Source organism: Panicum hallii, chromosome 5, assembly GCF_002211085.1.
Source record: "Panicum hallii strain FIL2 chromosome 5, PHallii_v3.1, whole genome shotgun sequence".
Taxonomy (NCBI): domain Eukaryota; kingdom Viridiplantae; phylum Streptophyta; class Magnoliopsida; order Poales; family Poaceae; genus Panicum; species Panicum hallii.
In genome coordinates this window covers 50,966,803-50,993,672 of record NC_038046.1, presented here as the reverse complement: position 1 = coordinate 50,993,672, position 26,870 = coordinate 50,966,803, and the positions used below count along the sequence as shown (strand labels likewise).

The 26,870-nt window shown below is 47.4% G+C and overlaps 5 protein-coding genes across 5 annotated transcripts; 4 read left to right on the top strand and 1 right to left on the bottom strand.

Moving 5' to 3' along the window:
• Window positions 1–348: 348 nt before the first annotated feature.
• Window positions 349–702, top strand: LOC112892735 (class A basic helix-loop-helix protein 9-like). The gene has a single exon (XM_025959858.1). The coding sequence runs from the start codon at window positions 349–351 to the stop codon at window positions 700–702; it is 354 nt and encodes a 117-aa protein (XP_025815643.1).
• A 5,956-nt stretch (window positions 703–6,658) lies between these two features.
• On the top strand, window positions 6,659–12,241 carry LOC112893423 (isocitrate dehydrogenase [NAD] catalytic subunit 5, mitochondrial-like). The gene is made up of 8 exons (XM_025960742.1): window positions 6,659–6,808; window positions 7,056–7,236; window positions 10,330–10,650; window positions 10,729–10,890; window positions 10,986–11,060; window positions 11,197–11,306; window positions 11,386–11,458; window positions 11,798–12,241. Exons 2-8 carry the CDS (start codon window positions 7,072–7,074, stop codon window positions 11,987–11,989), a joined length of 1,098 nt encoding a protein of 365 aa, XP_025816527.1. The 5' UTR covers window positions 6,659–6,808; window positions 7,056–7,071; the 3' UTR covers window positions 11,990–12,241.
• A 497-nt stretch (window positions 12,242–12,738) lies between these two features.
• Window positions 12,739–18,443, bottom strand: LOC112891438 (mitochondrial import receptor subunit TOM40-1-like). Its single transcript, XM_025958290.1, has 11 exons — window positions 18,144–18,443; window positions 17,948–18,029; window positions 17,742–17,841; window positions 17,549–17,644; window positions 17,398–17,448; window positions 16,632–16,697; window positions 15,723–15,824; window positions 14,195–14,263; window positions 14,027–14,110; window positions 13,810–13,905; window positions 12,739–13,178 (listed from the first exon to the last, which is right to left on the bottom strand). The coding sequence occupies exons 1-11, from the start codon at window positions 18,337–18,339 to the stop codon at window positions 13,122–13,124; spliced, it is 999 nt and encodes a 332-aa protein (XP_025814075.1). The 5' UTR covers window positions 18,340–18,443; the 3' UTR covers window positions 12,739–13,121.
• A 2,026-nt stretch (window positions 18,444–20,469) lies between these two features.
• On the top strand, window positions 20,470–21,451 carry LOC112895195. Its single transcript, XM_025963115.1, has one exon. It carries the CDS (start codon window positions 20,523–20,525, stop codon window positions 21,285–21,287), a length of 765 nt encoding a protein of 254 aa, XP_025818900.1. The 5' UTR covers window positions 20,470–20,522; the 3' UTR covers window positions 21,288–21,451.
• A 2,452-nt stretch (window positions 21,452–23,903) lies between these two features.
• On the top strand, window positions 23,904–26,644 carry LOC112892734 (embryonic protein DC-8-like). Its single transcript, XM_025959856.1, has 3 exons — window positions 23,904–24,514; window positions 25,579–26,065; window positions 26,177–26,644. Exons 1-3 carry the CDS (start codon window positions 23,992–23,994, stop codon window positions 26,475–26,477), a joined length of 1,311 nt encoding a protein of 436 aa, XP_025815641.1. The 5' UTR covers window positions 23,904–23,991; the 3' UTR covers window positions 26,478–26,644.
• Window positions 26,645–26,870: the final 226 nt, after the last annotated feature.

The following is a 26,870-nucleotide window of genomic DNA, read 5'->3' as shown; positions in this document are numbered from 1 at the left end:
ATCCTTGAAATTTGTTCTATCTGAATCCACAACCATGTCAAAGCTAAAACATTTAGCATCCTTTCTACAAGTCCTACTGTTGCCCAACAATTTGATTTCCAAGTTGAAACTAGAATCGAACCCGTTAGCACAAGAAATCCACCGTGTTCATAGCCATGTAAATTCGTAGCTGATGGAATGAAAATGATGATGCTAGACTCACGCACCCTTCGAGCAAGTTACTATGGTCATCGTCTCTGTCAGGCACCTGCGAAGCCTGGCCAGCAGCTACCTCATCTTGTCTCGACAGGCTCGGCACCGTCGCTCGCAGCGCCCTACTCGTGGCCCTGTCTTGCATGGCTGGCAGGCATGCCCACGGCTCCTTCCTGGCTGTCGGCCATGCCCGCGGCTCCTACCGGGCCGGCGCCCTGGCTCGCGTGGCCGGCGCCCAGGCTCACACCACCCGCAACCACACCCACGGTGCCCAGGCTCATGCTGCCCTACCTCGCGCGGCCCATGGCCCCGCCCGCGCCGACCTGCATCACGCCGGCGGCGTCCACGCCCACACCGCCCTGGATGGCGCGGCCGACTGCTAGCACCGACACCAGTCATGCCGCCCTGCTCTGCCGCGGAAGTGGTGGATCCGGCGCTAGCACAGGTGGATCCGTGGCGGGACCACCTCCGAGCCAGCCATCTCCGTTGCCGGTGGCAACCTGTGCCTAGAAGACGACGGGGACAGGGAGGAATTGCGCTAGCGTACAGGGGAGGGAAAGAGAAATTGATAGGGGTATTTTGGTCTTTTTGCGCTCGCCCTATGTGCTGGCTCACGGCAGTTGTAAACGGAATGGACGGAAGGGCGAAGAACCAAAACGAATTTCGTTTTGAGGCCAGATAACCAAGTCAAATGAAAAGAAGTCAAGAAATTAAGCTCAACTTTTTTTAGGCCAAGGAACCAATTTACTCAAAAAAATAAGTTGTACACTTGCTTGAGCAGGAGGGAGAGATGAAGCATGTATATAATTCAATATGCACACACAAAGTAATACACATAGAGGTGGTAAGGGGTTTTTAATTTTAGCCTAGATAATCTATGACCCCGGACCCTAAAAGGGCAGGGATCATCTCTTACAATTTTGAGCCAATACTACCAAAACGATTTGTAGCAACGCCCTATTTTTTTCTAGGGTGAGTCAAAAAGTAACCCACTCCTACAAATGGAGCAGGGGTACCGTGGCATCCGACCTGCCCCAAGAAAAATATTTTTAGGGGCGGGTTATACCATCACCCGCTCCTGCAAATGGGCATCATTTTTAGGGGCGGGTCATGGCATCACCCGTCCCTAAAAAAGGCATTTCTAGGGGCGGGTGATGCCAGCACCCGTCCTTAAAAATGGTGGTATTTCTAGAGGCGGGTGTTGCGTTACCCGTCCCTAAAATTGCATTTTTAGGGGCGGGTGATGGCATGACCCGCCCCTAAAAATGATTCCATACAAAAAAATTCATAACTTATTCTTATGATCTCGGATGAACTCAAACTTTATATCAAAATTGTAGAGATTGACGAGATCTAAATCTTTATAGTTTACAACTTTTTCATTTAAGGTCATTTAATATTCCAAAAAATTATTAGAAACCTACATATGGTTATGACTATATCGTGTCTCGTACAACTCAAATTATAGTTTGAGATTTCAACAATCTTAATCTTTATATACACTGAAATATATTTGGAATATTTTTTATCTATAGTTCATAATAACTAAAGTGTAGAAGTTTTATTTTTTATTTATTTTGTTAAATAGAAAGATTTAAATGAATTTTTGGAAAATTGAAAAATATTTTTAGGGGTGGGTGGTGACGTCACCCGCCCCTAGAGTTCTAGGGCGGATGATGGTATCACCCACCCCTGCAAATAGTCCCATGCAAAAACAGAAATCATAACTTTTTCATATGATTACAAGTAAAATCAAACTTTATACCAAAATTATAGTGATTGACGAAACCTACAATTTTGCAGTTGATAACCTTTTTCATTTAAGATCATCTAATAGTCTAAAAAATTATTATAAGTTGTCTAATAGTTATGACTATATAGTATCTTAAACAACTCAAATCATACTTTAAGATTTCCACAATCTTAACATTTATATATACTGAAATATACCTTGCATATTTATTTCGTATCTACATTTCATAATAACCATAGTGTAGAAGTTTCACTTTTTGTTAATTTATTTTCTACATGTAAAGTTTTAATGAATTTTTGGAATAAAGTAGAAAAATATTTTTAGGGGCGGGTGATGGCATCACATGCCTCTAAAAATTGAGCCATCCCCCGTTCGCTCCCCGATCCCACATCATGGATCCGCACCCCCTCGTCCTCCGCCAATCGCGTGCCGCCGCGGCCTCTACACAACCCGCATGCTTCCTCCTCTCTCCCTCCAATCCTCTCCCTTCCTCTCTCGATCCCCTCCTCTCTAGCCGCGTTGCCCCTCCCTTCTCACCCCGCCGCCCTCCCTTCTCTTCCTGCTCTCCCTCCCTCGCTGGCCTTCCCTCTCCCGCCTGGCGGAGTCACGGCGGCTCGAGGGGGGCTGCGATGGCACGGATCGAGCTGCTCCTCCCTTGCCGCCACCTCCTCTTCTCTCTCTCTCTCGCCACCCGGAGCCACGACGGCGCGATGGGGACCGCAGCGGCTCTAGAAGGGCTGCACGGCGCGAGGGGGACAACAGCGCGTGGGACGACCGACGCGGGGCCTTCGTGGCGCGCGGAGCTGCTGGTGCGAGGGAGCTGTCGGCGCGGGGTTGCAGTAGCGGCTCGGCACGGCACGGGGAAGCAGTGGCGGCGCAGCGGGGGAGAGGGAGGCGGATGTGGTAGCGGCGGTCCGATTCGACGGCCGGAGGTGGCGGCGAGCACGCGGGTGGATTCGTCGACGAGCGAGCACATGGGCGGATTCCGGCGGCAAGCGCATGAGCGGCGGCGGCGGCGATGCTCTCCGTCCCCAGCAGCACGCCCCAAGTCGGCGCGGGAAGCAGCTGCTGCCGCACGGGGAACAGCAGCGGCTGCCAGCGCGGGGGAGCGGTGACTGCCAGCTGCCGGCGATTTCTTTTATTGTTTTATTTGATCTGTAGGGGCGGGTCACCCCCTCATCCGCCCTTGAAAACAACATTTGTAGCTGGTGAGGGGGGTGAGAGGGGGTGAGCCGCCCCTGCAAACAGCATTTGTAGCTGCGAGAAGTAGGGGCGGGTACCGCACCCGCTCTTATAAATATATTTTTTTCGGCCTCTAAAAATGATTTTTTAGTAGTGAGGTAAAAGTATATATAATATAAGATCCAAGTTGGGTTGCGAAGAGAGCGCTAGGCCATGGTCCATTACCTACATACATAAGGGTTAATGAATTTCCCACCTCCAGCGGCCGACAATCACAAGGAGTGGAGAGCCCTCCCTTCTCCCCCAATTTAGTAAGTTTGCTTGCTTTGCTACCATCAATTATCTTTTATTATTGCAGCCCTAATGGTGGTCTCTTTTGCTAAGGATCCCCTCTTATTGTGGACCCCTCCTCAGTTTTATCCTCACCATCAACGTCGCCTTTCTTGCAAACTCCACCGCCTACTCCCTCTATCTAAAAAATAAGTCATTCTAGAAATTTTAGGTCAAATAAATAAGGAGGTAAAATAACCTTTTTTGCCCCTATTTATTACCCATATTTGGTACTAATTGATTCTTGCATGCACATGCACTTTCTAAATAGGGTAACATAGCTTATCTTTTGGAACAAATTTTGAATCTATAATAACTTATTTTTGGATGGAGGGAGTAGACCCGTACATCTAGCTTTACTGCGCCATACAACGGTCAACGAGTTGATCATGTTGCTTGCAGAGACCCTAGCTCTCTCAGTTATTGCTTGTCATCTTTCACTCGTATAACTCATTTCTCGTGAACCATCCGGTGTTCGCCTCGGTTCGACCACTAGGTACATATTTGTAGCCCCGTCACCGCCATCATCCCACCACCAGGTACATATTTGCAGGCTGTAGCGGGATTCCAATCAATAGTAACAAAACTGGGGCACCTACAAATGCTCGGCCCACCTCAACCTATGCCAAGCCCCTTCCATCTTAACCCCCTTGGTGTCCGTCAAGTGTGAGGTACCACCGATGCAGGTCAACATCGAGGATCTGTGCTAGGAGGTGTGTGGATAGCAAATATGCTAAGCCTTTGATGCGCGTTATGTTGCTTATACTCGTGTTGTTTTGTAGTTTGTCTTGATACCAACTTGTCAGAAACTCATTTAACCTAGGCGTCTCATCAAATAGCCGTTGTAGCATCCACTAGTGACTACGAAGTAAGCCACGCAGAGGAAGGTAGAGCAAATGCTAGGTAGTTCAACTGACTTTAGCGAAGACGGGAGATATGGGCAGTAAGATGTAGGGGTTATATGGACATCCAACAACTCTATTTTAAAAAGATGTGGCTCAACTTGGTGACATATTTTATATCAATTAATGATTGTTATTGGCTCAATCTATTGCGGATATATAGTTAAATTATAATAAAAATATATCCATGGTATAACTTATTTTTCTTTAGGTTGATGTTGAAATGATTCCCAAAGCAACGGTACTGCTACTTCATCTTCTGACTCTACATCAGAAAGGTTTGTGCATAAACTTAGTTGTTGAGCGGAGTAAAGATACGTACAACTGTATATTGTTCCATAATCCTTCTCTAATATAATGAAGCATGCCTCCAAAAGATGATGACCTTAGAGCCTATTTGGCAGGGCTCTAGCTATGGCTAAAACGGCTAAAACAACTCTAAGTTCGGCTTTTCTGGTGGAGCGGCTTTTTTTCTCCTTATTGTCTGGTTGGCAAAACGTTTGGTAAAATAGTTTCTCCAGTTGTTCAAAATGATAAAATATCCATATTACCCTAATATTTTTCTCTTCTTTCTATTTCTTTTCTTTTTTTCTTCCATCCTCTCTCCTCCTTATCCATCCACCGGCTCCATCGATCCATCTCTGCCACACTCCCTGCCGATAGGCCTCCAGCAGCCGCTCCCTGCTCGGCCTCCTGCGCAGGCCGCCGCTCGGCCTCCAGGTGCCGACCGTGCCCCCGCCGCCGCGCGGCCTCCTTTTGCCACCCTCGCCCGCCGCTGCTCGGGCTCCCGCCGCCCACCACCGCGGTCTCGAGCTCCGTCGAGGAGATGCAGGAGGATGCGGAGGTGGAGCGCCACGAGGAGGCAGAGCGCGCACGAAGAGGCCACAGGAGCAAACATGGCAGGCGACGCGGAGGAGCCGTAGGGAGCCAGTTTTTTTTGGCTCCTCCTTCATCTTGCGGCTCCTCTCAACGGAAAATCCGGGCTTCTAGCCACTGTGAAACACCCTATTTGGCAGGGCTCCAGGAAGCCGTCGAAGGAGCTAAAGTTGGAGCCCTGCCAAAGAGGCTCTTAATGCTACAATTATTCATTCTTCGTGCACCTAGGGCACGTTTGGTTCCATGCTATGGTTGGCAAAGCCAAAATTTGGCAGCTGCCCGCTACAGTCAACTGCCAAAGGGCAGCGTCACTCAGGCGAGCAAAACGGCAGCCCCAATGTGGCTTGGCAGCATGGCTCTTCCATATCTGAGGTGTCAAGCAACTATTGGTGGCTCGTGGTTCGAATTTTTTTTATTATGAAACTTAAAGTGCTAGTATCTACTAACCTATATATCGGATTTTCAATTTGTTTTCACCATAATATTCCTTATGATTTTATCTACAAAACAAGATCACACATGAATATATTTCAATAAATAAAAATATGCCGACATGTGCGTCCTACATGTCATTCTCATGGTTGTGGCAAATTTTGGCATGGCTACCATTCAAACACTATTTTTCATTGCACTGGCCATATTTTGGCATGGCTACAAACCAAACATCTTAATTTTTACCATGTTTTGGCATTGCCCAGATTTCGCTATAGCCAAATTTTGGCTTGGTATGTTAGGGCAGCAAACCAAACGAGCCCTCCGGTTGCTTTACCCTTCCAGCGCTCTTTCTTCTAAAACTAAAGCATAAAAAAAACAACCCTTTTATATCGATATTAATCAATAGCATCCACAGAAAAATAAAAAATAACACAAAGTTATAACATAAAGGTATATGAGTGTTAGAAATGAAAACAATGGGATCATCTGAAAGATATGTTTGATTAACTTTACAAAGCATGAATATTCTATATGCATATCGTCTCATTTGTTAAGTCATATAAATCCTACAATCTAATAGATTCTCATGATAGGTTTCACCTACAGGCTTTTCATGCACAGAAAGATTTCTCGTGAAACGAAATAACTAGGTTCAAATATTTGAAATAACCAACTCCTTGAGATTATTATTATTATACTAATTACTAACTAGGAGTACTAAACTAAGGCCTCCGAAGACCAAAGCCAACATGATAGTAGCCTTTGGAATACAAATTCTTTTTTGCGGTCGATCAAGATGGAATAAAAATATTGGGCGCAACGCCAACTCTGAAACAATCTTCTCTTCCTCTCCTGGAAAAAAACACAAAATCTTCTCTTCTGCTTGCGCAAGAAAGAAGAATCACCAGCGATGGGCATGGGCCCGCCCAACCCCAGCCGTCCGATCCATATTGACGGCCCGATAAATCGGAGCAAGCCCAGAAGAAGTCTCCTCCCACCACCACCCTTCTCTCCGTCCCGTCCTCCGCATCTCCCTTTTAGCATTCTCTCCCCTCTCCACCCATCTCCTCGCCGCCGCTGACGACCGCCGCCGCCGCCGCCGCCGCCGCCGCGAACCCTCGCGAATCTTCGTCATCCGGTACATTCCCTCGTCCGATCTCACCTCCTCCCGCTCCCTCCCTTCCTAGGATCGCCCCCCGTTCGATCGTTGGCGGGCGCCTCTTCCCCGATCGAATTCCGCTCGAATCTGGAGGGTTTCTCGCGATCAAATTCTGCGCCTCGGGACGTTGCGGTCTCGTTGATCGGCTGTGTTGTTAGGCACTAGAATAAGCGCGTCCTGTTCGGCGACGAATTAGGGTTGACGTGCGTGCTGTTGGCTGTTGCAGGGTTGTGGGGGCACACATGGCGCTCCGGAGGCTGCTGCATGGGAGCGTCCTGCCGCGGGTGACCGGCCGGGCCTTTGCTCCGGCCGTGGCGCCGTTCTCCACGGAGTCTGGGGAGACCCTCCGCGCCACGCTCTTCCCGGGTGACGGCATCGGGCCTGAGATCGCCGAGTCCGTCAAGCAGGTACAGAATTTCGTTTTGCTTTTGTTCTGTTGCGCGTTATAATATTTTGTTACTAGTGTACAATTACAATTAGGATGTAATCAGCAAGTTCTGTTTTATGGAAAACTGATGCTAGTTTTGAAGCTAAGTTGGTATGTGTATATTGTCCATGCCAGGCTGGATGGTTTACTATTTTTTAGTGCCTTCTCATATAATGATTTGTTGTTGACCCTTTGTTAAGTTGTTTGGCGTCTTAATTCCCAAGTTTTGGCTAGAAAAAATGAAAATGTTCTCTTATCATTCAATAATGAACTTGAAGGGGTAATAGGTTATAATTGTGCCCATAGTTACCAAACCAAGTAACTCAAGAAAAATGAGATCGATTAATTACTATATTTTACTGTGTGGCTGAAAGATAATATTTATTTGAAGCAATATCTGTGTACATTAGGGATATATTGCTACGTCGACTGAAAAATATCATAATTGAAAATATTATTTCCTATCTGATCCAAACATCAAAATAAACAGTCAAAAGGATACTAAATTTTATATTTATCTTTTTTACTTCTCATGATGCTTTTTATATATCTGATTTTTTCTATGCCATTTCCATGATCATAACCTCTGTTCACTTATACCTCATCTCTTGCCTTTTATATTCATTCTGTTTTTATGGCTCATAAACTAGAGGCAATTCTGTGGGAGCCATTATAAAAGTTCTCAATTCCCTATGTACCATTGAAAAAATTGTGGTGCCTACCTAGACATCAATCCAACTTTGTCTGGACTCCGGTGCCCCAGCCGTCTATATCTGTAATGTTGACTCTTCGTTGGACTGAATGTTAACATTAAGAGGATGAGGAAGTGCCCGTTTTACCCCTCTATGTCGTGTGCTCCTCTTCTTCTCCAACAGCAAGCCGCCCCTTCTCTCCTCTCTGCTCCGTGCTCCTCTCCCCTCCCTGCTTCTTCCACTGCAAGACAAGCACCAGCGATCCCTTTCCTTTCTCAAATCAGACAGCCGCACCAGCCATCTCCTCTGCCTTTTCTCCCTTTTGCTATTCACGCAAGAAGCTAGCACCATCGCCTCCTTTTTCCACTCCGAGCCAACGATGAGAGCACCACCCGTTTCCCCTCTGCTCCTCTTGCTCGAGCAGAGCAACACGACGCCGGCGGCCACGAGCCGGACGAGAAGAAGCGCACCCTCAATGCCGACCCGGAGCTGTACAGGACAGGACCTGCTCGGCACGCACACACGTCCACCCGGTAGCTCGGAAAGCACATCTTGCCATCCCTCCGCGTTGCGCGGTGACGCGCGGTTGTGCCGAGGCAGGCGAGGCCCCAGACGCAGATGCGCCGGCACGCGCACGGCATCACGGAGGTGCAGCACCGGCCGGTCGTCGCGTCTCTGGTGTGGAAGGCCGTGGATGACGCCGCTGCCGAGGCTGCGCGACGGCAGACCTCCCCCATCCCGCACCATCACGGAGCATAGGCGTCGCGGCACCACAGTGGGGCGGGGGAGGCTGGGCGACAGGGTCGGGGACGACACGAGGTGGGGAAGGCGTAGGCTGGCAGATGACGTCGTGGTAGGAGGGAGAGAGGGCCGCCGCTGGTCCGGCCGGGGTTGGGGATGGGGAGGGAGAGGCCGCCGCCGAGCCAGCCGGGGACGGGAGAGGCGGCCGCCATAGGGCCAGCTGATTGGGACTCTGAGGCCGAGTAGATCTCGAACAAGGAGTCGTCCTTGTCGTCAAAGGGGACAACCTCCGCCCAGTGCAGCGCCTTGGACCAGCCTGTCAACGGGAAGAAAGGGGCTGCCATCAGGGGAGAAGGGGTGTACAACTGAAAACTAATGGGCAAAACAGTTATTTCTCCTAGCCATTTGCTCCCGTCAGGCCAAATATAGATGGCAAGGGCACTGGAGTCCAGACAAAGTTAGATTGATGGCTGCGTAGGAGCCACAATTTATTTAGTGGCACGTAAGGAATTGAGAACTTTAATAGTGGCTTCGAGGGAATTTCCTCCATAAACTAATGGTTTAAGCAATCTTAAAACACAAGGGCACCCTCAGTTAAGGATGACTCCACTGTGTTGTATTGAGCTTCATTTAGGCCTAACAACGTTCTATCTTCTTTCATTCATTCATTTTCCTATCCTAAACCATATTTTTCTCTGAATGTACTGTGCGAGATGCGGCGTGCTGTTTTGATGAGCCCAGACGCACACCTTATGTCTTTAGCAACACCTATTGCATTAATCTAGCTTAGAGTTCCTTATATCTGGATTAGTTATCTCAATTTGTTTGGCTGCAAAGATGTTGGCACTCATGCTGCATTTATATGGTTAGCGATGATCATAGGTTTGTTCATAATTTCCGAGGTTCCTCTAATGAATCTCCTTTTTTTTTGTGGACATATAGTCTTTATAGATAAATTGAGTATTTTGAATGCTGCCACTCCCCCTTTATTATTGCTAATGGAACTGTTGGATTCTAGGGAATATTTACGGTCTTTTGATATCCTGGTGAGGACACGAGGTTACAGGGCATTTGGAAGCTTAACTTCTATCTTATTACTATTGAAGTGATTAAGACTTTAAGAGTTTCTCTTGCTACTATTTGGTTTGAGGAACTATTTTTATCTGATTTTTCCTGACAATTGGTACCTAGGACTTTTAGTATATATGATAATCTCCTTAGTCTTATATGGCAATACCTTTACATCAGCATCTTTTTTGTGGTTAAACAATATCAAGTTGAAGATTTGCTGATCAATGTTACTATCTTGCTTGTATCAAGTGGTATTTAGTAGCTTACCACCTTCCAACAGCAAATTGTTCTTTCTAGTATGTATCTTTGAACTTTTTGCTGGAATGAAATTTTACTCGTTCAGACAGAACTATTCTGGCCATTGATTCTATGTAGTCTTACCCCTTAAATTTCAATGCTTGCAAACTGGAAGCTGATTACTTCAATTGTGAAACCGTGCATTCAACTGAAATATGCAATGGCGCTGGCCGTGCTATATTAGTGAATGAATTTCATTGCTACATGATATTTGAGAAAGTATGTTGTTTCTACGATGTCTTGATTTACGATTTTTCATTTTTCTATTTCAGGTCTTCAATGTTGCAGGTGTACCAATAGAATGGGAAGAACATTATGTTGGCACAGAAGTTGATCCCAGAACAGAGAGTTTCTTGACATGGGAAAGCCTGGAGTCTGTGCGTAGAAACAAAGTTGGCTTGAAAGGACCTATGGCTACACCTATTGGAAAGGGCCATCGATCTTTGAATCTTACATTAAGGAAAGAGCTTGGGCTTTACGCCAATGTCAGACCTTGCAACAGCCTCCCAGGCTACAAGACCAGATATGATGACGTTAACCTTGTGACAATTCGTGAAAATACTGAAGGAGAATATAGTGGTCTTGAGCATCAGGTAAGCATTCTTAAAAGACATGTTGCTTCAATTATTCTGAGCTGGATTCTTTTTCATTGTGTTCTGGTTTTTCTCCAGGTTGTGAGAGGTGTTGTTGAAAGTTTGAAAATCATCACCCGCCAAGCAAGTTTGAGAGTGGCAGAATATGCTTTCCATTATGCCAAGGCCAATGGCCGCGAAAGAGTGTCTGCGATCCACAAGGCTAATATTATGAGGAAGACAGATGGTCTTTTCCTCAAGGTTTGTGGGCTATCATTGTTCATTCCTTTTAACCATGGAATACATTTCTTTTTGCCTTGAGGGCTTATGTTTTGTTCACTTTATTGTGCTTGTAGTGTTGCCGTGAAGTGGCTGAGAAGTACCCTGAAATTCAATACGAGGAGGTCATCATCGACAATTGCTGTATGACTGTATGTTCTGCCAGTTGAATGTATCCATTTTTCTGTCATTTGTTGACGTTGTGATGGTTGGATATCCATGATTCTTCTTACTGTTCTATCAGTGCTGATAATGATGTAACTGATTATGAACTGCATGTTCTTGCAGCTTGTGAAGAATCCTGGTCTTTTCGATGTATTAGTGATGCCAAATCTTTATGGTGACATTATCAGCGATCTATGTGCTGGTTTGATTGGGGGTTTGGGCCTAACACCAAGGTAGATTTGCTTTTATTAGGCTAAACCTATTGGGCATTGGCATTACTAAGGCTTATATTTTTTTTGTTTGTTTACACAGTTGCAATATTGGCGAAGGTGGCATTTGTCTGGCAGAAGCTGTTCATGGTTCTGCTCCTGATATTGCTGGCAAGGTGAGTTGATATTGCTGTTTTATGCCATAATTTATTGTGTTTTACTTCCGTGCCTTCCCATTTTGTGTTAGGGAATCAATAGCATTACCTCTTGATTTATGAGGGATTTTGATGTTTAAAGGCAGTTCATACTTTTTTCAATATTTAGTTAGGCTTGAAAGTTGTCTGGCATGTCTCTGTTAACATCACAATGTATTGGTATTATGGTTCCTATATGTATTTAGCTGTACTGGATGGCTTTGATGATTGTTTCCAATGTTCCTCCTGTTAACATCACAATGTATTGGTATATACTATATGCATTTAACTGTACTGGATGATTTTGTTGATTGTTTCCAGAACCTCGCAAACCCGACTGCTCTTATGCTGAGTGCTGTCATGATGTTGCGCCACTTGCAATTCAATGAAAAAGCAGACAGGATCCACAACGCCATCCTCCAGACCATTGCAGAGGGGAAGTACAGGACTGCTGATCTTGGCGGAAAGGCATCAACTTCAGAATTCACAAAGGCGGTCTGCGATCACATCTGAGAATCAGATGTAGTTCTTTCGTTCTGATTGTTTTCGTCTGCCTAATTTTTTTGTTGCATATTGAGAGGAGCTTTAGCTTTAAGAGGTTAACTGGGAGCACCTCGAACCAAGTGGTCGCTTAACACGGTTTCAGACCGTCAAATAATTTTTGTCACTTTTCTTGCTGTTCAGAAATTCTTTCAACTATGCAATCGAGCCAAAGAATTGCATGTAATAATTCCGTCAGCATTATAGCAGATAGTATTTATTCCATTCACGTTCTTAAAATTTAACGGACCAAGCGGCTTGAATGATACATTTTTTTTTGGCTCATCAATCATGCTATTCAGAAACCAAGGTCATTTTGCTCTGAGAACACAGATTTCTTGGTTTTGTCTACGTGAACTAATGGTGGTTCCACTGACGAGGAAATAGTTCTGGACGGGGCGTGTTCCAAACGGCAAACAATTTGCTGCTTGATTTGCACAACTAGATGCGTGTTTCAAAGAACAAATTTTAGGGCTGCGCGCAGCAGGAAATGACCTGGAGCGGAGAAGTTGTGGTTTCAGGAGATAATCTTTGTCTCCATATCAAAAGCCGCGGGCATCCCCAATCCGGTTGCCCCTCAGGCATGCCGCTCCGCCAACGTCGTTGCAGTTTGTGGCACAAATACGCAAAATACAAAGGTGCGTATATACATAACTAATGGCCCATACCTCCATGGTATCAACCTCACAGTGTACCTAGACCTTGCATCCAAGAGAATGAAGTTCAAAACCATTATGTCTAGGATTTAATCATTCAACATCGAGGAAATCCTTCATCGCATGCATCATGCGTGCACACACAGTGAGAATCCTAGCGCCAAAAAGGCGGTGTAACAGGTAGGAGTGAAATATATTCAGGCTTTCCCTGTTCCAGTTTAACGCAGGTGCATAGCTACATATTCTACTCAACTCAAGTAATGAGCCCAGTGCAATCAAAACTTCAAAACGTGCCGCTCTATGGCCTAGGGCCATAACCGCTAAACGAAGAGCTGGAGACAAATAAATGCAACAAAACTAGAATCGTCTTAATCCCTGTCGACGAATGCCAACCACTATGATTGTACATGTGTCCCGAGGAACTGCTAAGTCCTCTTACGCAGTCTATCTTACTCTCCAACAGCCATACCAAACCCAAACTTGTAATCTTTCTTCCAATGGTCAATCTGCAAGAGATTGTGGGAAAAAAATCAGCCATTATTTTTTAAGCAGTCCTTTCAGTATGGAATTGAATGCTTATGTATATTAATATAACGGAACATGCAGTATTGCTAGGAACTTGTATCCAGAAAATGTGGAAGTTCAATGACATAGAGATCAAACTTAAAAATAACATAATAAATTGAAAATGAATATACAGGAAGGTCAACAAGATTCCCTTTATGCAGGGAACAACAGCATCATTTCTACAGGACACAATTAAGGCCATCAGGTGCCATTGTGCTAAGGATTGAGGTTCAAGGAATTTTTTTTCTTCAGGTATAGTTCTACTCTATGTTTTGAACTATGGGTGCTGGGCACATTTATATCTCGTGGTGTTTCAATCACATCCAGTTAATTAATTCAGACTTATCCCCGCTCATGCTAAGGAAAATGCTTTGAGCACAACTCAAGTACAACCATGCACCTAGGCTATCTCGATGCATTTGAATTCTGCATCCAAGTGATTTCAACTTTTGGATGAGCTGTAATTGAGTTGTACCAACCAATGTATGTACATATGCTAATATGTTAATAGAGGCGCAGCAGTGAAACAGTAACAAATACTAAATAGTAGAGTAAGGTTCTTAGGCTGACCTCAGCAGACAATTGAAAAGTAACGCCTGGAGTCAATCGCTCCTCCAAAAGAGCAGAAATCACACCATTGGTATCCAGCTTCCCCCTCAATCGACACTGCAAGTTGAAAAACAATATAGTGTCACAGAATTTCATGTGATATCACCTAACTTTCCTAGCAAAACAAGGAAAGAAAGAAGAAAGCATGGAACAGAGGTGTAAAAAAAAACAAAGATACCTGTCTAAGTATATAATCATAACCAAAGCTTGCCGTTACATCCTTTGTCATTTGATTGTACATGAAATCGGATGCAAGGGAAACCTGTACAAAGAAGCTATGGAATGAAGCTGCTCATAAAGAAAAAAAAGGCAAGTAGTAAAAAAAATGATATGAACGAACACTGACCTTTTCAGATACTTTCTGGACATAACTAAGTGCAACCATTCCAGTGGTTGCAATTTGACCAGTTGCAACCTGCACATATATGTGATAAAGCTTCATAAGTACAGATCAAAATATTTTATTCCCCATCTTAATGTATAATCAAACCATCCAGTGTTTCGCGCCAATAGTGTGCGTTCGACCAAGATGAGTTCTGACACTCTTGTTACGAATAATGAATGAGGTAGATCAATTTTTCCTAGGCATAAAAATATGCTAAACAGAACCATATAACCTGATTTCACCGATCCATTACAAGAATATATGAGCTTAAATTCATCTGAAAAAAATCACTATGGTGCAGCGCCCATGCATATTTTTAGCTTCAACAGTATTTCCTAGAAGAGCATCTGCCAGTTGCTGGATGATAACCAACCAAGAAACTTGAACCAGGAAATAATTATTTTTAACCTAGCAAACACCCGTCTTAAGTACTTCCATTACATCAAACTTAACATTTTTTTAAGTCCAGAAATAAAACTAACAAGAGCCACTACCAAACAGAGAATGGCATCACAAAAAGAAGCAGAGTCTGCCCTACAGTTTGGGAAGGGCACCTTCTGATACAATCTAGATTCTAGCTGAGAGCCTGAGATTAGAAAGTAAATAGGAAACCTCAGTGACAATAATATCTTCAAGGTTCGAAAACACATATCTGGAGAAGACCAGTTGAGTAACATTAAATTTCAGCTTCCTGTGATGAAGTCCTAGTCTTTCCTAACGATACCTTTACGACTAGCATAAAAAATTAATTACACGGTTCATTCCCAGAAATATAGGAAGCAAAAGTACTAAATTTAATTCCAAGAAGTCGTCAACAATTTGCCTGCAAGCTGGTAAGAGAGTAGACAGAACACTGACAAAGCTTATCAGTTGTCCAAAATGTTTGATCGCATGCAACTTAATGACTCCAGGATACCTTTTCATCTCTCAGTCTGATTCAAATTGTGGAAAGGGCAGGGGGATGACCACAAAACCAAACATGTATTACTTGATTGCTATCGGGAGTTTACTGGAGAGGCGAGGAATCACGTGACTTGGAATATTCAAGGCAAACCAAAACCCTAAAGTGATGCTACTATGAAACTACTAAGAGAACATTTATGCATGTACTCAGACAAGATTGATAGTTTTGCTTTACTTTTTTTTAGATGAATTTCCTTTAAAGAACTAGTTTATTTTATCATACTCTCAGGGAATTCGAACCTAGAACAACATTATCAGAAAACCCGTTATTAAAGGTAGAATTAATACTTTCCAAAATTCTAGCAACCTGAATATCTATGTTGCCAGTAAGACAGTAAATTTTATCTAAGTATGGAATAATTTGCAGATTCAAACTTGAGCATCCTTCTTCGAATATAGTGAAATAGTCCCAGAAAGTAGTAGCTATGGTTCCTAAATGTAGACTGATAAAATCTAAAATGAGAAATCTGATAGTGGATGACATCGTGAACATGTATAGTTTAAAGTTGTACACAATGGAACTTACCCATTTCTTTGTGTCATAGCGAGCAACAACACCGACTCCAGATTTCCTCTGTTGACCAAGCCAAAAGGCTTCAGTTCCCAAGGAAAGGTTCTTTGTGACACTCTGAAATGCATAAGAAATAAGCAAGATTCAATATCGTGTCCTACTCATGAAATGATAAAACAAGCATGTTAGCTGCACATGCTCCATATGAAATTAACTTCTGTGTATTCCCCATATTCCATGAAATTTCCTTCTGTCTCAATTAAAATCAGACTCATGAGACTATGAGCGAAATAGGCACTACGTTGTACATCATGATCTTAAGCAGGTATAGATCTGCCATCCCTTATAACCTCCGGTTCAAACAACAGACTCAAAAGCAAAGCACAACACTGTTGACTGCTTAAGCCATGTTGTCTGGGGTCCTACCGTGCTATGTTAGTGCTTGATGCACTGAGAAGGTTATTCAGGAGTTATAATGCTTTGAAACACGAATGGTTTCTTGTAACACGAATAACAATTTTTTGAAGTAAACTTCAAGTGAACGAAAAGGGAAGTAAAATGTCTGTTCTGCATTCCACCCGTCCCGTATGGCAACTTACAAGTAAATTGTTTAAATTTGTAGTAGTATGGCAACTTACAAGTAGGAATTAGAATTACAAAGCATTACTAAACAGTAATGTTTCATTCAACAATAACCAAAACAAATGTATTACTAGAACACTAGGGAAACTTTCATGCTATTTATTACTTTTTTAAAAAATGAAGACACTGAGACAATGTTAAAACACAAATATGTTTCGAATATTTAGCGTGGGAGGTGGATAATAGTGCAGTAACAGTTTATCATCAAATAGGCAGCACAAATATAATTAAACACAATAAATTGCCACAATGGTTTTTATGAGAAAACATGGAAGTATGTACTTGAATGTAGTTTGCTCCATAGAAGGCATTGTTCCCAAGTTGAATCTGAGTCCTAAAATCTTTGCCCTGTAATCATGGGTAAAAAAGCAATCAAGTACAAATTAAAGCACATATTTGGGCAGAGAAAGCAAGGCATTAAAAGATACACCAGATTGGAAGGTGAAACCATAATATTTGCAAATGAAAATAATAAGTAATAAAAAGTGTTGCTCGTCTCAAAAAATCAGTGTTCCAAATAGCGGGCTATAGCGGTTGACGCTAGCTGCTGCCATGACAGTGTTCTACTAAATAGCGGCTGAGCAGAGCTCTCCGCTAAATGCCATAACTAGCCCGCTATTTATAAAAAAAATGTACCAGCCTAGAAAAGAATCATAATTCATGGGACACTACAAGATTAGGATACAGCCGATACATTGATGTCATCAAGTGGTTGCCTGAGCTGACTGGGCCATTAGCATTCACTAACTTCAACACAACTCAAGCCATATACGTATCTAATTCAAAGAGAGAACAAGCAGACTTCCGAGATGTAAAACAAAATAGCAGAGCAAAACAGGTTAAATGATTTCTATCTTTGCCATACACAATGTCCAAAAGCAGTGCAGCAGCAATTGTATTGACTTATTTAGCTCATAAGAGAAACGAGTTAGATACCATACATAGTTACTTGCTAAACAAACAAAATGAAATATAAAACTGCTACGATAGCCCATCGAACCAGATGGTCATATCTTGCATGCCAACATCTGTACAAAGAGAGACTGACCTTATAGTCGAAATTAAACATGCCCTGGGAGTAATGGGGCTCACTTGTCAACTGCAAGATCAAAAAATCAGTCAACAAAGGAATTTAAAGATGTGGTGTAAAGTATCACCCATATGATCACCAATTTTACTGGCAGTTTCAAATAGATTACCTGAGCGTTTATCTTTACAGAGAGGTTTTCTGTTAGATCAAATTTGACGCGGATGTTCTCCCTCCCTTCATGCGAGACCCTCCCCATGAGCATCATCTACAAGGCCACTAAAGATCAGGAATGATACCCTGTAGAGAACATGAAGCCAAACCAGACATGCTCAACAGCGTCCTTAAAGGGCAAGGAGTACAACCTTCTCATTGATAAAGTTGGCACCAAACTCATAGTTGGAGGTGGGGATCTTGATCACATCGTTCCCCTGTGCCGGGACCTCGACGGATCCCATGTTTACACTGGTTCAAACAAACGCACAGCAAATCAATTGTTACAACATCGCCAGAAAGCTAGTGGTTCCCAGTACAGAAAAAAAAACGCGGGGAGGAGCTCCGAGTCGGGCACCTGTGGCTCAATGCGAAATGCGGGCTGATCATCTTGGTGAAATCGAAGCGCATGCCCTCGAAGGTGTCCGCCTTCAGCGCCACTGCAACACAATCGACGAAGATCACATCGTTACTCGCCATCCAGCTGCGGCGGCGATTGAAAGCGCAGATCAAACGAGGAGGGTGGAAAGGGGGGAACGGCGCCGGGGGCTTACTGAAGGCCTCGCGCTGGATCTCCTCGTAGGGGACCGGGCACGGGAGGTTGAGGTAGTCCACCTTCTCCTCGGCCGCCTCCTCCTCATGGGGCTTCGGCGGCGGGGCGGCGGCAGCGGCGTCGGCGGCCGCGAAGGGGGGCGGGGCCCCGTAGGCCGGAGGAGGAGGGGCCGCGGCTTGGCTGGCGGAGGATCCCATGGCGAGCGGCGGCGGCGGCGCGTGGGGTTGATTTGGGGGTGGCGGCGTCGTGAGGACTGACGTCTGAGTAGGTTGTGTGTGATTTCGCTGCGCCGGCGGCGGGGGTCAAATCGTCGGGGTTTTAGCAGGGTTTTCAGTTGCTGCTGTCCCTGCGCGGACGGCTGCCTTGGCACGGGGCGGACGCTGGCGGCGGTTGGATTTGCCTCGTGATGCGTGCCGGACCGGCTTCCATTCGTCTTGTGCTTCATGTACGGGCGCATCATGCCGTTCATGTACAAAATCCTGGGAAAGCAGCGTCGTTTCTGTCAGGATTTTTCAATTTCCCAAGCTTTACCAAAAAAATCTTACATCCGTTACTGAAATCACGAGAAAACACTCTTAACAAATATATTCGTATATTGCTACGGATAAAGTTGGTATAAGTATTGGATATGTATAATAGTTTATGCGTTAATTTATAGGGATCTACGTAATCGAGTCATGAATGCAGAGCTGATCTGACTCGAATACGGAATGGATTAAGACCCAGCTGTCAATGACACAAGGCGGACCAACCAAAAAATTAGATGAAAATTTTACGTGCTTTATAAATAGGTATAGATAAAACATTATGGTTAATTTGTTTAGATTTTAGTTTTGATGCCAACATCCTTATGTAAATATGTCAGGAAGTTATATACTTATCCACCAATTGTCATCTAACACCTCTAAACAATCTCATATCACTATGTCTTTGCGCTAAAGTTGTGAGGGGGCTAGGAGTGTAAAAATAATATTCTTCAAGTTTCCTATTCCGTAGAATGATGATATGGATTATTCGTAACTGGATGAAACTTTTTCCCATCTAACGTGTTTAGAATATAAAATGATATTGTCAGGATTATGTAGAATAGCGATATGAACGATGCAAATAATGCTTGTTTAGAGACGTCATCCATCAACTAGTTAGGGCAGCCGCTTTGTTTTATATTGAATCTGCTATATGCTCTGTAATAAATCTCAACCTTTCTTTGAGAAAAAAAATATAGACAAATCGATTACTTTGTACATATTTGAACAAAACACATCCAAACAAGTCAGGTCGTGTTTGGATAATTTCTTTCTTAGTTTCAAAAAAGCACTATGATTTGTAAAATACTTTCGCTTTTTAAAAGCTAGGGTGTTTAGTTACAACCATTCTCGCAGTATTTTACAAGCAATGGTATTATTAACATTGCCACTATTTTGGAGTTTTAGTAAATCCATATGATGTTTTTTGTGTAAACTCAAATTTTGTATTTCCAAAGTAGCTTATTGGTATAATCTTTTATTTTTTTAAAAAAATGTCATCTAAAACAGGATGAGTGTGGTTAGCTTTCAGCTTCAATGCTAGAATCCAGCTCCTCTAAGCACAAAGTGTAGGGGCTTTCTCCAAAGCGACTTTTATATATCTACTCGTAGCTTTTAGCTAGTGTCTTTTAGAGCTCAAAATCCAGAATTGGAGGTTGACCAAACATTTTTTTTTGCGGGCAACCAAACATATTATTATTGAAAATTTACAACCACGCTAGTACTTCTTCCTTGGTTGCGTGTGCTGTATGGATCCCTTTGTTCATGCCCATTAGTGTCCAAATAAGTTCAACAATGTTCTCTAAAAATTCATCTATAAACGATCTACCTAATTTTTTTTGAACGAACGGGTACGAGAATGTGCTTATTTCATTGATATAGCAGAAGAGTACATCCGGCTAGCCGGTGCAAGAACAACAAAAATTAATCTCGCAATTTATTTGTACACGTAATGGAAGGAAGGGAAAAATAGAAGCCTTATTACCTAGCTACGTGGCATGCAACCCTGCTTCTCCTGCTCTGGGCAATGTGCCAATAGCCAATATCGTTCATCAAGAAGTTGCAATTTCGAAACCTCCTCAACCAACAAAAATGTCACAATCTGAGATTCTCAGTACGGTAGCTCAACGAACCATGGCAACGCACCAAAATCTCACTGAAGCCTACCTACTCATCAGCAGTCATATCAGCAGCTCACTTCTCAGCAATCTAGCCAGCTCACTTCTCAGCAGCTCGATCGGTTCTCGTTATAAAAACCACCTTGCCCAGCTCTCCTCTTCCTCGTGCTTGCGGTTGCGGAGCGCGCCTCAGGTGATCTGATCATCATAAACCAAAGAAAGGAAGGCGCGCTACCGATGGCATCCGGTGTTGTCGTCCGCAACGATGACGAGTCCGCGTCGCTCTTGGACGACGACGACGATGGCGGGTCTCCAGTCTCAGGCGGCGTGTCTCCACCGCCGCTCCCCGGGAAGGCGATGAGGAGGCCGAGGCACGCCGTCATGAGTCTCATACGCTCGCCCTTCGCCGCCGTCCTCCGGATGACGACGTGCGCGCGTGATGCCGCCATCAGCACAGGCGACGAGCAGCCGAGCAACGGCGGCGACACGGCCGGGGTGGAGCGCCGCCGGGGGGCGAGGAGGAGGCCGAGCCTCGAGCAGCTCCTCAGGATGGAGGCCGCGCCGCCGCCGCCGCCACGTCCAGACAGGACAAGCGAACAACATACGACGGCTCCGTCGCACGACGTCGTCGCCACCTGCACCACCGTGCAGCAGAAGCGTGCGCAGGCGCCGCTCTCCCCATCTAAAGGCCATCACACGGTGGTGGTGGTCTCCGATGACGACGACGACGAGCGGCACGCCGCGGGCGTGCCTGCTGTCAAGCCGGACGCCGCCGGCCGCCGGCCAACGAACTCGAAGAGGCTGGTGGTCGTGTTCGCGTCTCTACGGCAGTGCTCGAGGGCGTCGGGGATTAGCGTGGCGATGCCGTCGAAGGACCCGAACGGGAAGGTTGCTGCCGCAGGCGGCCGTGCCCCCGGCAAGGCGGAGCTGTTCTATTACCGACCCATTCCGATGGGGCGGAGGTGCCGGGTGCAGCACCTGGAGGAATCTCCGTACAAGTGATTCGTCAGTCGTCACACGACTAGGAGGGACGCTGAAGCGGATCGGATGGCCGATGGCACGCAATTTTTTTCTTTATTTTTTATCATTTTAAAGTTGGTGTACTTATATGCAATCCTATGTTTAAGTGTTTATACAAGACTCATGTATCTTATTAAGAGCTCCTACTATTTGATTTTACAGCAATCCAACACTAAACAGAAAGGACTTAATTATTCGGCTCTGTCAGACTGTTAATTGGTGACACATCTGGACCCCAACACATGTCATGGCAAGTAATGGATAGTATTTTCGATTATATACAAGAAATTGACCCATATTTATATTTTTCCTTATTTTAGTTTGGAGAAAATACGCCGTTGTTTGAGCCTGCTACACACGGTGTTGATCAGGATCTAGCAACACCTAGGAACAGCTGAGGATGCGCCTACAACCAATGTTCTTTTAAGCACTCAACCATGGTGCACTTAAAGGATACTACAATTTGCAACAAAACAAATGAGTTACATGTGTATGCAACACAGCAACACATTTTTTTTTTCAAAAATACTTAATATTTTCATACATTATATGCTTCAAGCTTTTAAAAATTGTGCGAAAGAACTTGCAGCCTAGTGGTTACAAAAGTCTCGGTAGCAATTTAGGTCTTAGGTTCAACTCTCTGTGGGAGCGAATTTTCTAGCTATTTTGTTTTCAGTGGTAAGTAACGTTCCTGTCGACAGCGAGGTGCCTTGATGACTTCATCAATCTCGAGAATTTACCGGCTTATTTTTTAAAATTGTTATGTAAACCTGATATATTGATATCACAAGCGAATGAGCGATCACCGAAACACCAAAATTAGGACATATCAATGGGCTAAAGGTTAGGCAGAATTTAAATTACACAATCAGTCAACAACAAATAGCAACTCCCTATTTTTTTGACCATCCAATTATCACCTGAGTTCGATTTTTATCATCCAACTTTAAAATCTAATATTCTTGACCATCAAACTATCAAAGCCGTTTATATTTGACCATCGAACGGGTTTGCTAGGTGGTTTGGGTGACATGTATGCCACGTGGTGGTGATTTTGCTGATATGGACGTCACATGACGGTGGGGCCCATGTGTCAGCCCTCCCCTCTCATCTCTCCCTCTTCTCTCCTCTCCCTCTCTCTCTTCTCTCCTCTCCTCTCCCTCTCTTCTCACACTGCGCCGGCCGCCACCCTCCACCCGCGCCTCTCCAGCTCGCCCGGCTGGCCGCGCTGGCTCGGTGGCGTGGGCCTGCGGTGGAGCTCCAGCTCGCCGGCCGGCTGCGCTGGTCCGTGGCGGAGTTGCAGCTCGCTTGCCCCGGCGGTGCTGACCCGCTGTGGAGCTCGAGCTCGCCCGGCCGGCGCTGCTGGCCCACAACGGAGCTCCAGCTCGCCTGGCCGGCTGCGCTGCCCCGCGGCGGAGCTGCAGCTCGCACGTGCACCGTCCGCGCATGCTGCACTCGCCCTGCATTGCCGCCACCACCGCCTTCACTACCTCTTGTGGCGGCGGTGGCTCCGCCCTGTCCTCCTCCTCGCCGCCGCCTCCTCCACCCCCTGGATGGCGGCCAAGATGCCGATGGCGCACTCCCACCAACGGCCTACCATCCCCTCCTCTAGCAGCATGATGTGGAGCACCTTCGCGCCCAACGGTTGCCGGCTCCCGAACCGCGGCTACCACCCCAGCCATGAACCCCGCCGGATTCAGCCTCACTGCCGCCTCCATCTCCCCCGCCGGATCCTGCAGCGCTGCCACGACCCACCACAAACTTGTCCTCCGCGCTCAGCAGCGCGTCCCTGGCATCCGCCCCGCTCGCCGACGCCGAGGCGGACGATGACGCCTGCGGCGGGTGGTGCACCGGCAGCCTCCACTACGTGAAGCTCTGCGACGCCGACGATGAGGATGAGAAGGAGGACAACGGCAGCCCAATGTTCCTCTGCGCCATCTGGTGCTGAAGATCCCGCAGGAGAAGAGCGCCACGGCGGAGCTCGAGCTCGCCCGGCCGACGGTGCTGGCCCGCGGCGGAGCTCGAGCTCGTTCGGCCGGCGATGCTGCATTAGCGAGAAAGAGAGAGAGAGGAGAGGATAGAAGGAAGGGAGAGAGGAGGGCTAACACGTGGATACATCGCCACATGGCATCCATGTCACCCAAACTACCCAGCAAAACCATCCGATGACTAAATATGAACGGTCAAGAATTTCCGGTTTTGGAGTTGAATGACCAAAATCGAACTTCGATGATAGGTGGATGATAAAAAATGAACTTTAGTTTTTTTATCTGTCGCGTGAAAATCAGATTTGTGATCGGTAAGGGGGCAGAGAGAGATAGAGAGAGAGAGAGACTCCACATAACTGCCTTAAACTTCTTTTTAATGTACGAAACTGCCTCCAACTTTTGTAACTCCGTTGTGCATGGGACAGCAGCACAAGTTCCCTTCTTTTAGCCTGGAGCCGTGGAGCGGCACATGCAGTAGTATGCGTGCGTGTCCTCCAGCTTCACACGCGGCGTGCAGTGCGACGCCGGCGGCAGCCACCGCGCACCTCGTCACCCTCTCTCGGGAGAACTCTCGCCGCCCTTTTTATTGCCTGCCACGCTCCAGCCGTGCTCTCCACTCGCACCCAAAGCAAAGCAAAGCAAAGCAAAACCCACTCGACGACCAGCTGAAAGTCAGCTAGCACTCTAGTAGCAATACCATGGCGTCCATGCAGAGGAGCCACGAGGAGCGCGCCCAGTCCGCGGCGCAGAAGGCGGCCGACGAGCTCCACGCGGCGAGGCGGGAGGACGAGCCCGCCAGCCCCCGCGGCGGCGGCGGCGGCATCCTGGGCAGCGTGCAGGAGAGCGCGCGCTCCGCCATGGGCGCCGTCCAGGACACCTTCTCCAGCGGCGACCGGGGCGGTACCCAAGACAGCGCCGCCATGGGCTACGCCGAGGAAGGGAAGGCGAAGGCCAGGGGCGTGGCGGACGCGACCATGGACAAGGCCGCCGAGACCAAGGACGCGGTGGCGGACAGGGCGCGCGGCGCCATGGACGCGGCCGCGGACAGGGCGGAGGGCGCCAGGGAGTACGCGGCGGACAGGACCAAGCTGGGCGGCGGGGAGTCGGAGGAGGACGTGATGCTGCGGGTGAAGGCGGCGGACCAGATGACGGGGCAGGCGTTCAACGACGTCGGCGTGATGGGGGAGGAGGGCACCGGCATGCCGCGACGGCGACGCTCCGGCTGATACTATACTCGATCGGAACGGGTCGAGAGGGGGCCGCCGGAGCTGATTGATGCCACCTGGCCGGCGGCGTTGCGTGCTTCTCGATGTATCCGACCAGCAGAACAAATAAAGAGACGAGATGTCGCGTCTCGATCTCTTATCTCAAATCTCCCATGAGCTTTGACAGCCTAATCTGCGACATGAACTATGCTTCGATCTTGTATTTCCGCCTGTCACGTGATGAAGATATGATGTGCAAATAAATTTCGATGAGGTTTTCTCCCGCGCTCGTGCGATCCCTCATCCCTAGGGCCAACGCAATGACTAGAACAATCGTAATCGACGCCGGAACAGTCTAACGGAACGACATGTCTGCGACGAGCGGATGAGCTAATTTAATTGGCCGCCGCTGCAAAACAGTTCCAGGCCGGTCACGTTGATCGCCAAGCACAAAATAGCCATGTTGTTGCGTCGTCGTCTTTCAGCTGCTGCCTCATACCGGGGAGGCAGTATGTAGGGTTAAATCTAATAAGGTGGCAGCAGCAGCAATAGTAAGGGGCAGTTTCAGCCTGCTAGGGCTATTTGATATTTTGGTAAAGGGACATGACGGAACACACGCGTAGGCTTATTTTTGTTTGGAAAATGCCCAAAGATTACCGCCGTGCGCTAGCTAGTTCAGCTCCAACAAAAAGCCACGGCGTTTCCGACGGCACTGTAGCTCCATGGCCTACCCAGCCAAAGCATGCCGTGTACCAAAATTCCAAAATCCTGGAGTACAGCCACAATTGATCACTGATCGATACAATTTCCTCTTCTGCTAGATGATACATGTCGGCACACGTCGCCTAGGCACACGCAACGCTACGATTCGTTCCTTATCCGTTGCAGGTGGGAAGAAGTCGAACGCCATGCCTGCATGCGCCGGCACGTGTCGGCCCTCCTCACACGCGGCGCGCCGCGCGACGCCCGCAGCTCCTCGGCCGGCGCCGCGTCACGCTCCTATCGCCGTCGTTTTATTGGCCGCCTCGCGCCGCATCCGCCGCTCACACACACCCAAGCAAACCAGAAAGCTCGCTTGACACGCTGATCGGCAGCTACATCAGAGACAGTTTTGTGCCATGGCGTCCACGCAGAAGAGCCGCGAGGAGCACGCGCGGGCCGCGGCGCAGAAGGCGGCCGACGAGCTCGACGCGTCCAGGCGGGACCATGCCCACGATGCGGCGCCCGCCAGCCCCCGCGGCGGCGGCGGCATCCTGAGCAGTGTGCAGGATAGCGCGCGGTCCGTCGTGGGCGCCGTCCGCAGTACCTTCTCCGGCGGCGGCGGCGCCCGGCACGACGAGAGTAGTGCCACGGACGCGGCGGCGGCGGCGGCGGCTGCGGAGAGCGCCAGGGAGTACGCGGCGGACATGAAGGAGGGCGCTCGGCGGGCGCTCGCGGGCGACGCCGCGGGGAGGAAGGGCGAGACGGACGAGTCGGCGTGGCAGCAGGGGGAGGACGTGCGTCGGCGCGCGGCGGAGAAGGCCCGGGAGGAGGCGCGGCGCACGCACGAGCCGTCCGAGGAGGAGAAGTACAAACTCGTCCATTTTTCCTGGGAAGCGTACCATGCTGATTAATGGTTACGGCACGTACGCGCGCGAGCCGGGAGTGACTGTTCTCTTCCTCGGCTTTGCGATTGCAGGGGCCGGGCGGCGACGGCAAACATCTACGGGAAGGCGACCGGCGCGATGGGCGCCTTCGGGGAGAAGATGGTGATGCCGACGGACGTGGTGGAGCGGAAACGGGCGGAGGCGACCGGCGGCGGCAAAGGAAAAGGCACCGGCGGGAAGGCTGCTGCGACAACGGCGACGCCCGGGGGCGGCGGCGAACCCGAGGAGGACGTGATGCTGCGGGTGAAGGCGGCGGACCACATGACGGGGCAGGCGTTCAACGACGTCGGCGCCATGGGCGAGGAGGGCACCGGCATACCGCGGCGGCGCTAGGCCCGCTAGCTAGCTGCGGAGAGGCCCGAGCTGATGGTGCCAGGCGGGCAGGGCGTTGTGTATAGTGTTTTGAACTTCTGATCTTAAGCCAAAAGCTTACGCTTGTGCACGAGGCGATGCAATACTAGAATGTAGAATAATAATGAACCGTGAATGGCTGTGTGACATGATAGTCTGTTTAACCAACTGGGGATTCCTCCGCTCTTCCCGTCAATCTTCTACTTATCATTTTGGACCTTTTCCATGACTGCCCAGCAGGGAGTGGATGAGGCGGGAGACCAATGACACCTCGAGGTAGTAAGATGGTGCGACCAGTATGGCAGATGTTGGGACAGCAAGAGAAGCAGCTGGATATATTCCGAGTCTGGAGGAAGAGAAGAAAATGAAGGTGAT

Coding starts and splice junctions, on each gene's coding strand:
- LOC112895195 (XM_025963115.1), top strand. CDS start 20,523: ATGGCATCCGGTGTTGTCGTCCGCAACGATGACGAGTCCGCGTCGCTC.
- LOC112892734 (XM_025959856.1), top strand. CDS start 23,992: ATGGCGTCCATGCAGAGGAGCCACGAGGAGCGCGCCCAGTCCGCGGCG. Junction 24,515..25,578: donor GCCGCGACGGCGACGCTCCG/GCTGATACTATA, acceptor AGCTCGCTTGAC/ACGCTGATCGGCAGCTACAT. Junction 26,066..26,176: donor GAGCCGTCCGAGGAGGAGAA/GTACAAACTCGT, acceptor TTGCGATTGCAG/GGGCCGGGCGGCGACGGCAA.
- LOC112891438 (XM_025958290.1), bottom strand. CDS start 18,339: ATGGGATCCTCCGCCAGCCAAGCCGCGGCCCCTCCTCCTCCGGCCTAC. Junction 17,842..17,947: donor CATTTCGCATTGAGCCACAG/GTGCCCGACTCG, acceptor TGTTTGAACCAG/TGTAAACATGGGATCCGTCG. Junction 17,645..17,741: donor CCAACTTTATCAATGAGAAG/GTTGTACTCCTT, acceptor GTGGCCTTGTAG/ATGATGCTCATGGGGAGGGT.
- LOC112892735 (XM_025959858.1), top strand. CDS start 349: ATGCCCACGGCTCCTTCCTGGCTGTCGGCCATGCCCGCGGCTCCTACC.
- LOC112893423 (XM_025960742.1), top strand. CDS start 7,072: ATGGCGCTCCGGAGGCTGCTGCATGGGAGCGTCCTGCCGCGGGTGACC. Junction 10,891..10,985: donor CAGATGGTCTTTTCCTCAAG/GTTTGTGGGCTA, acceptor TTGTGCTTGTAG/TGTTGCCGTGAAGTGGCTGA. Junction 11,061..11,196: donor TCGACAATTGCTGTATGACT/GTATGTTCTGCC, acceptor ATGTTCTTGCAG/CTTGTGAAGAATCCTGGTCT.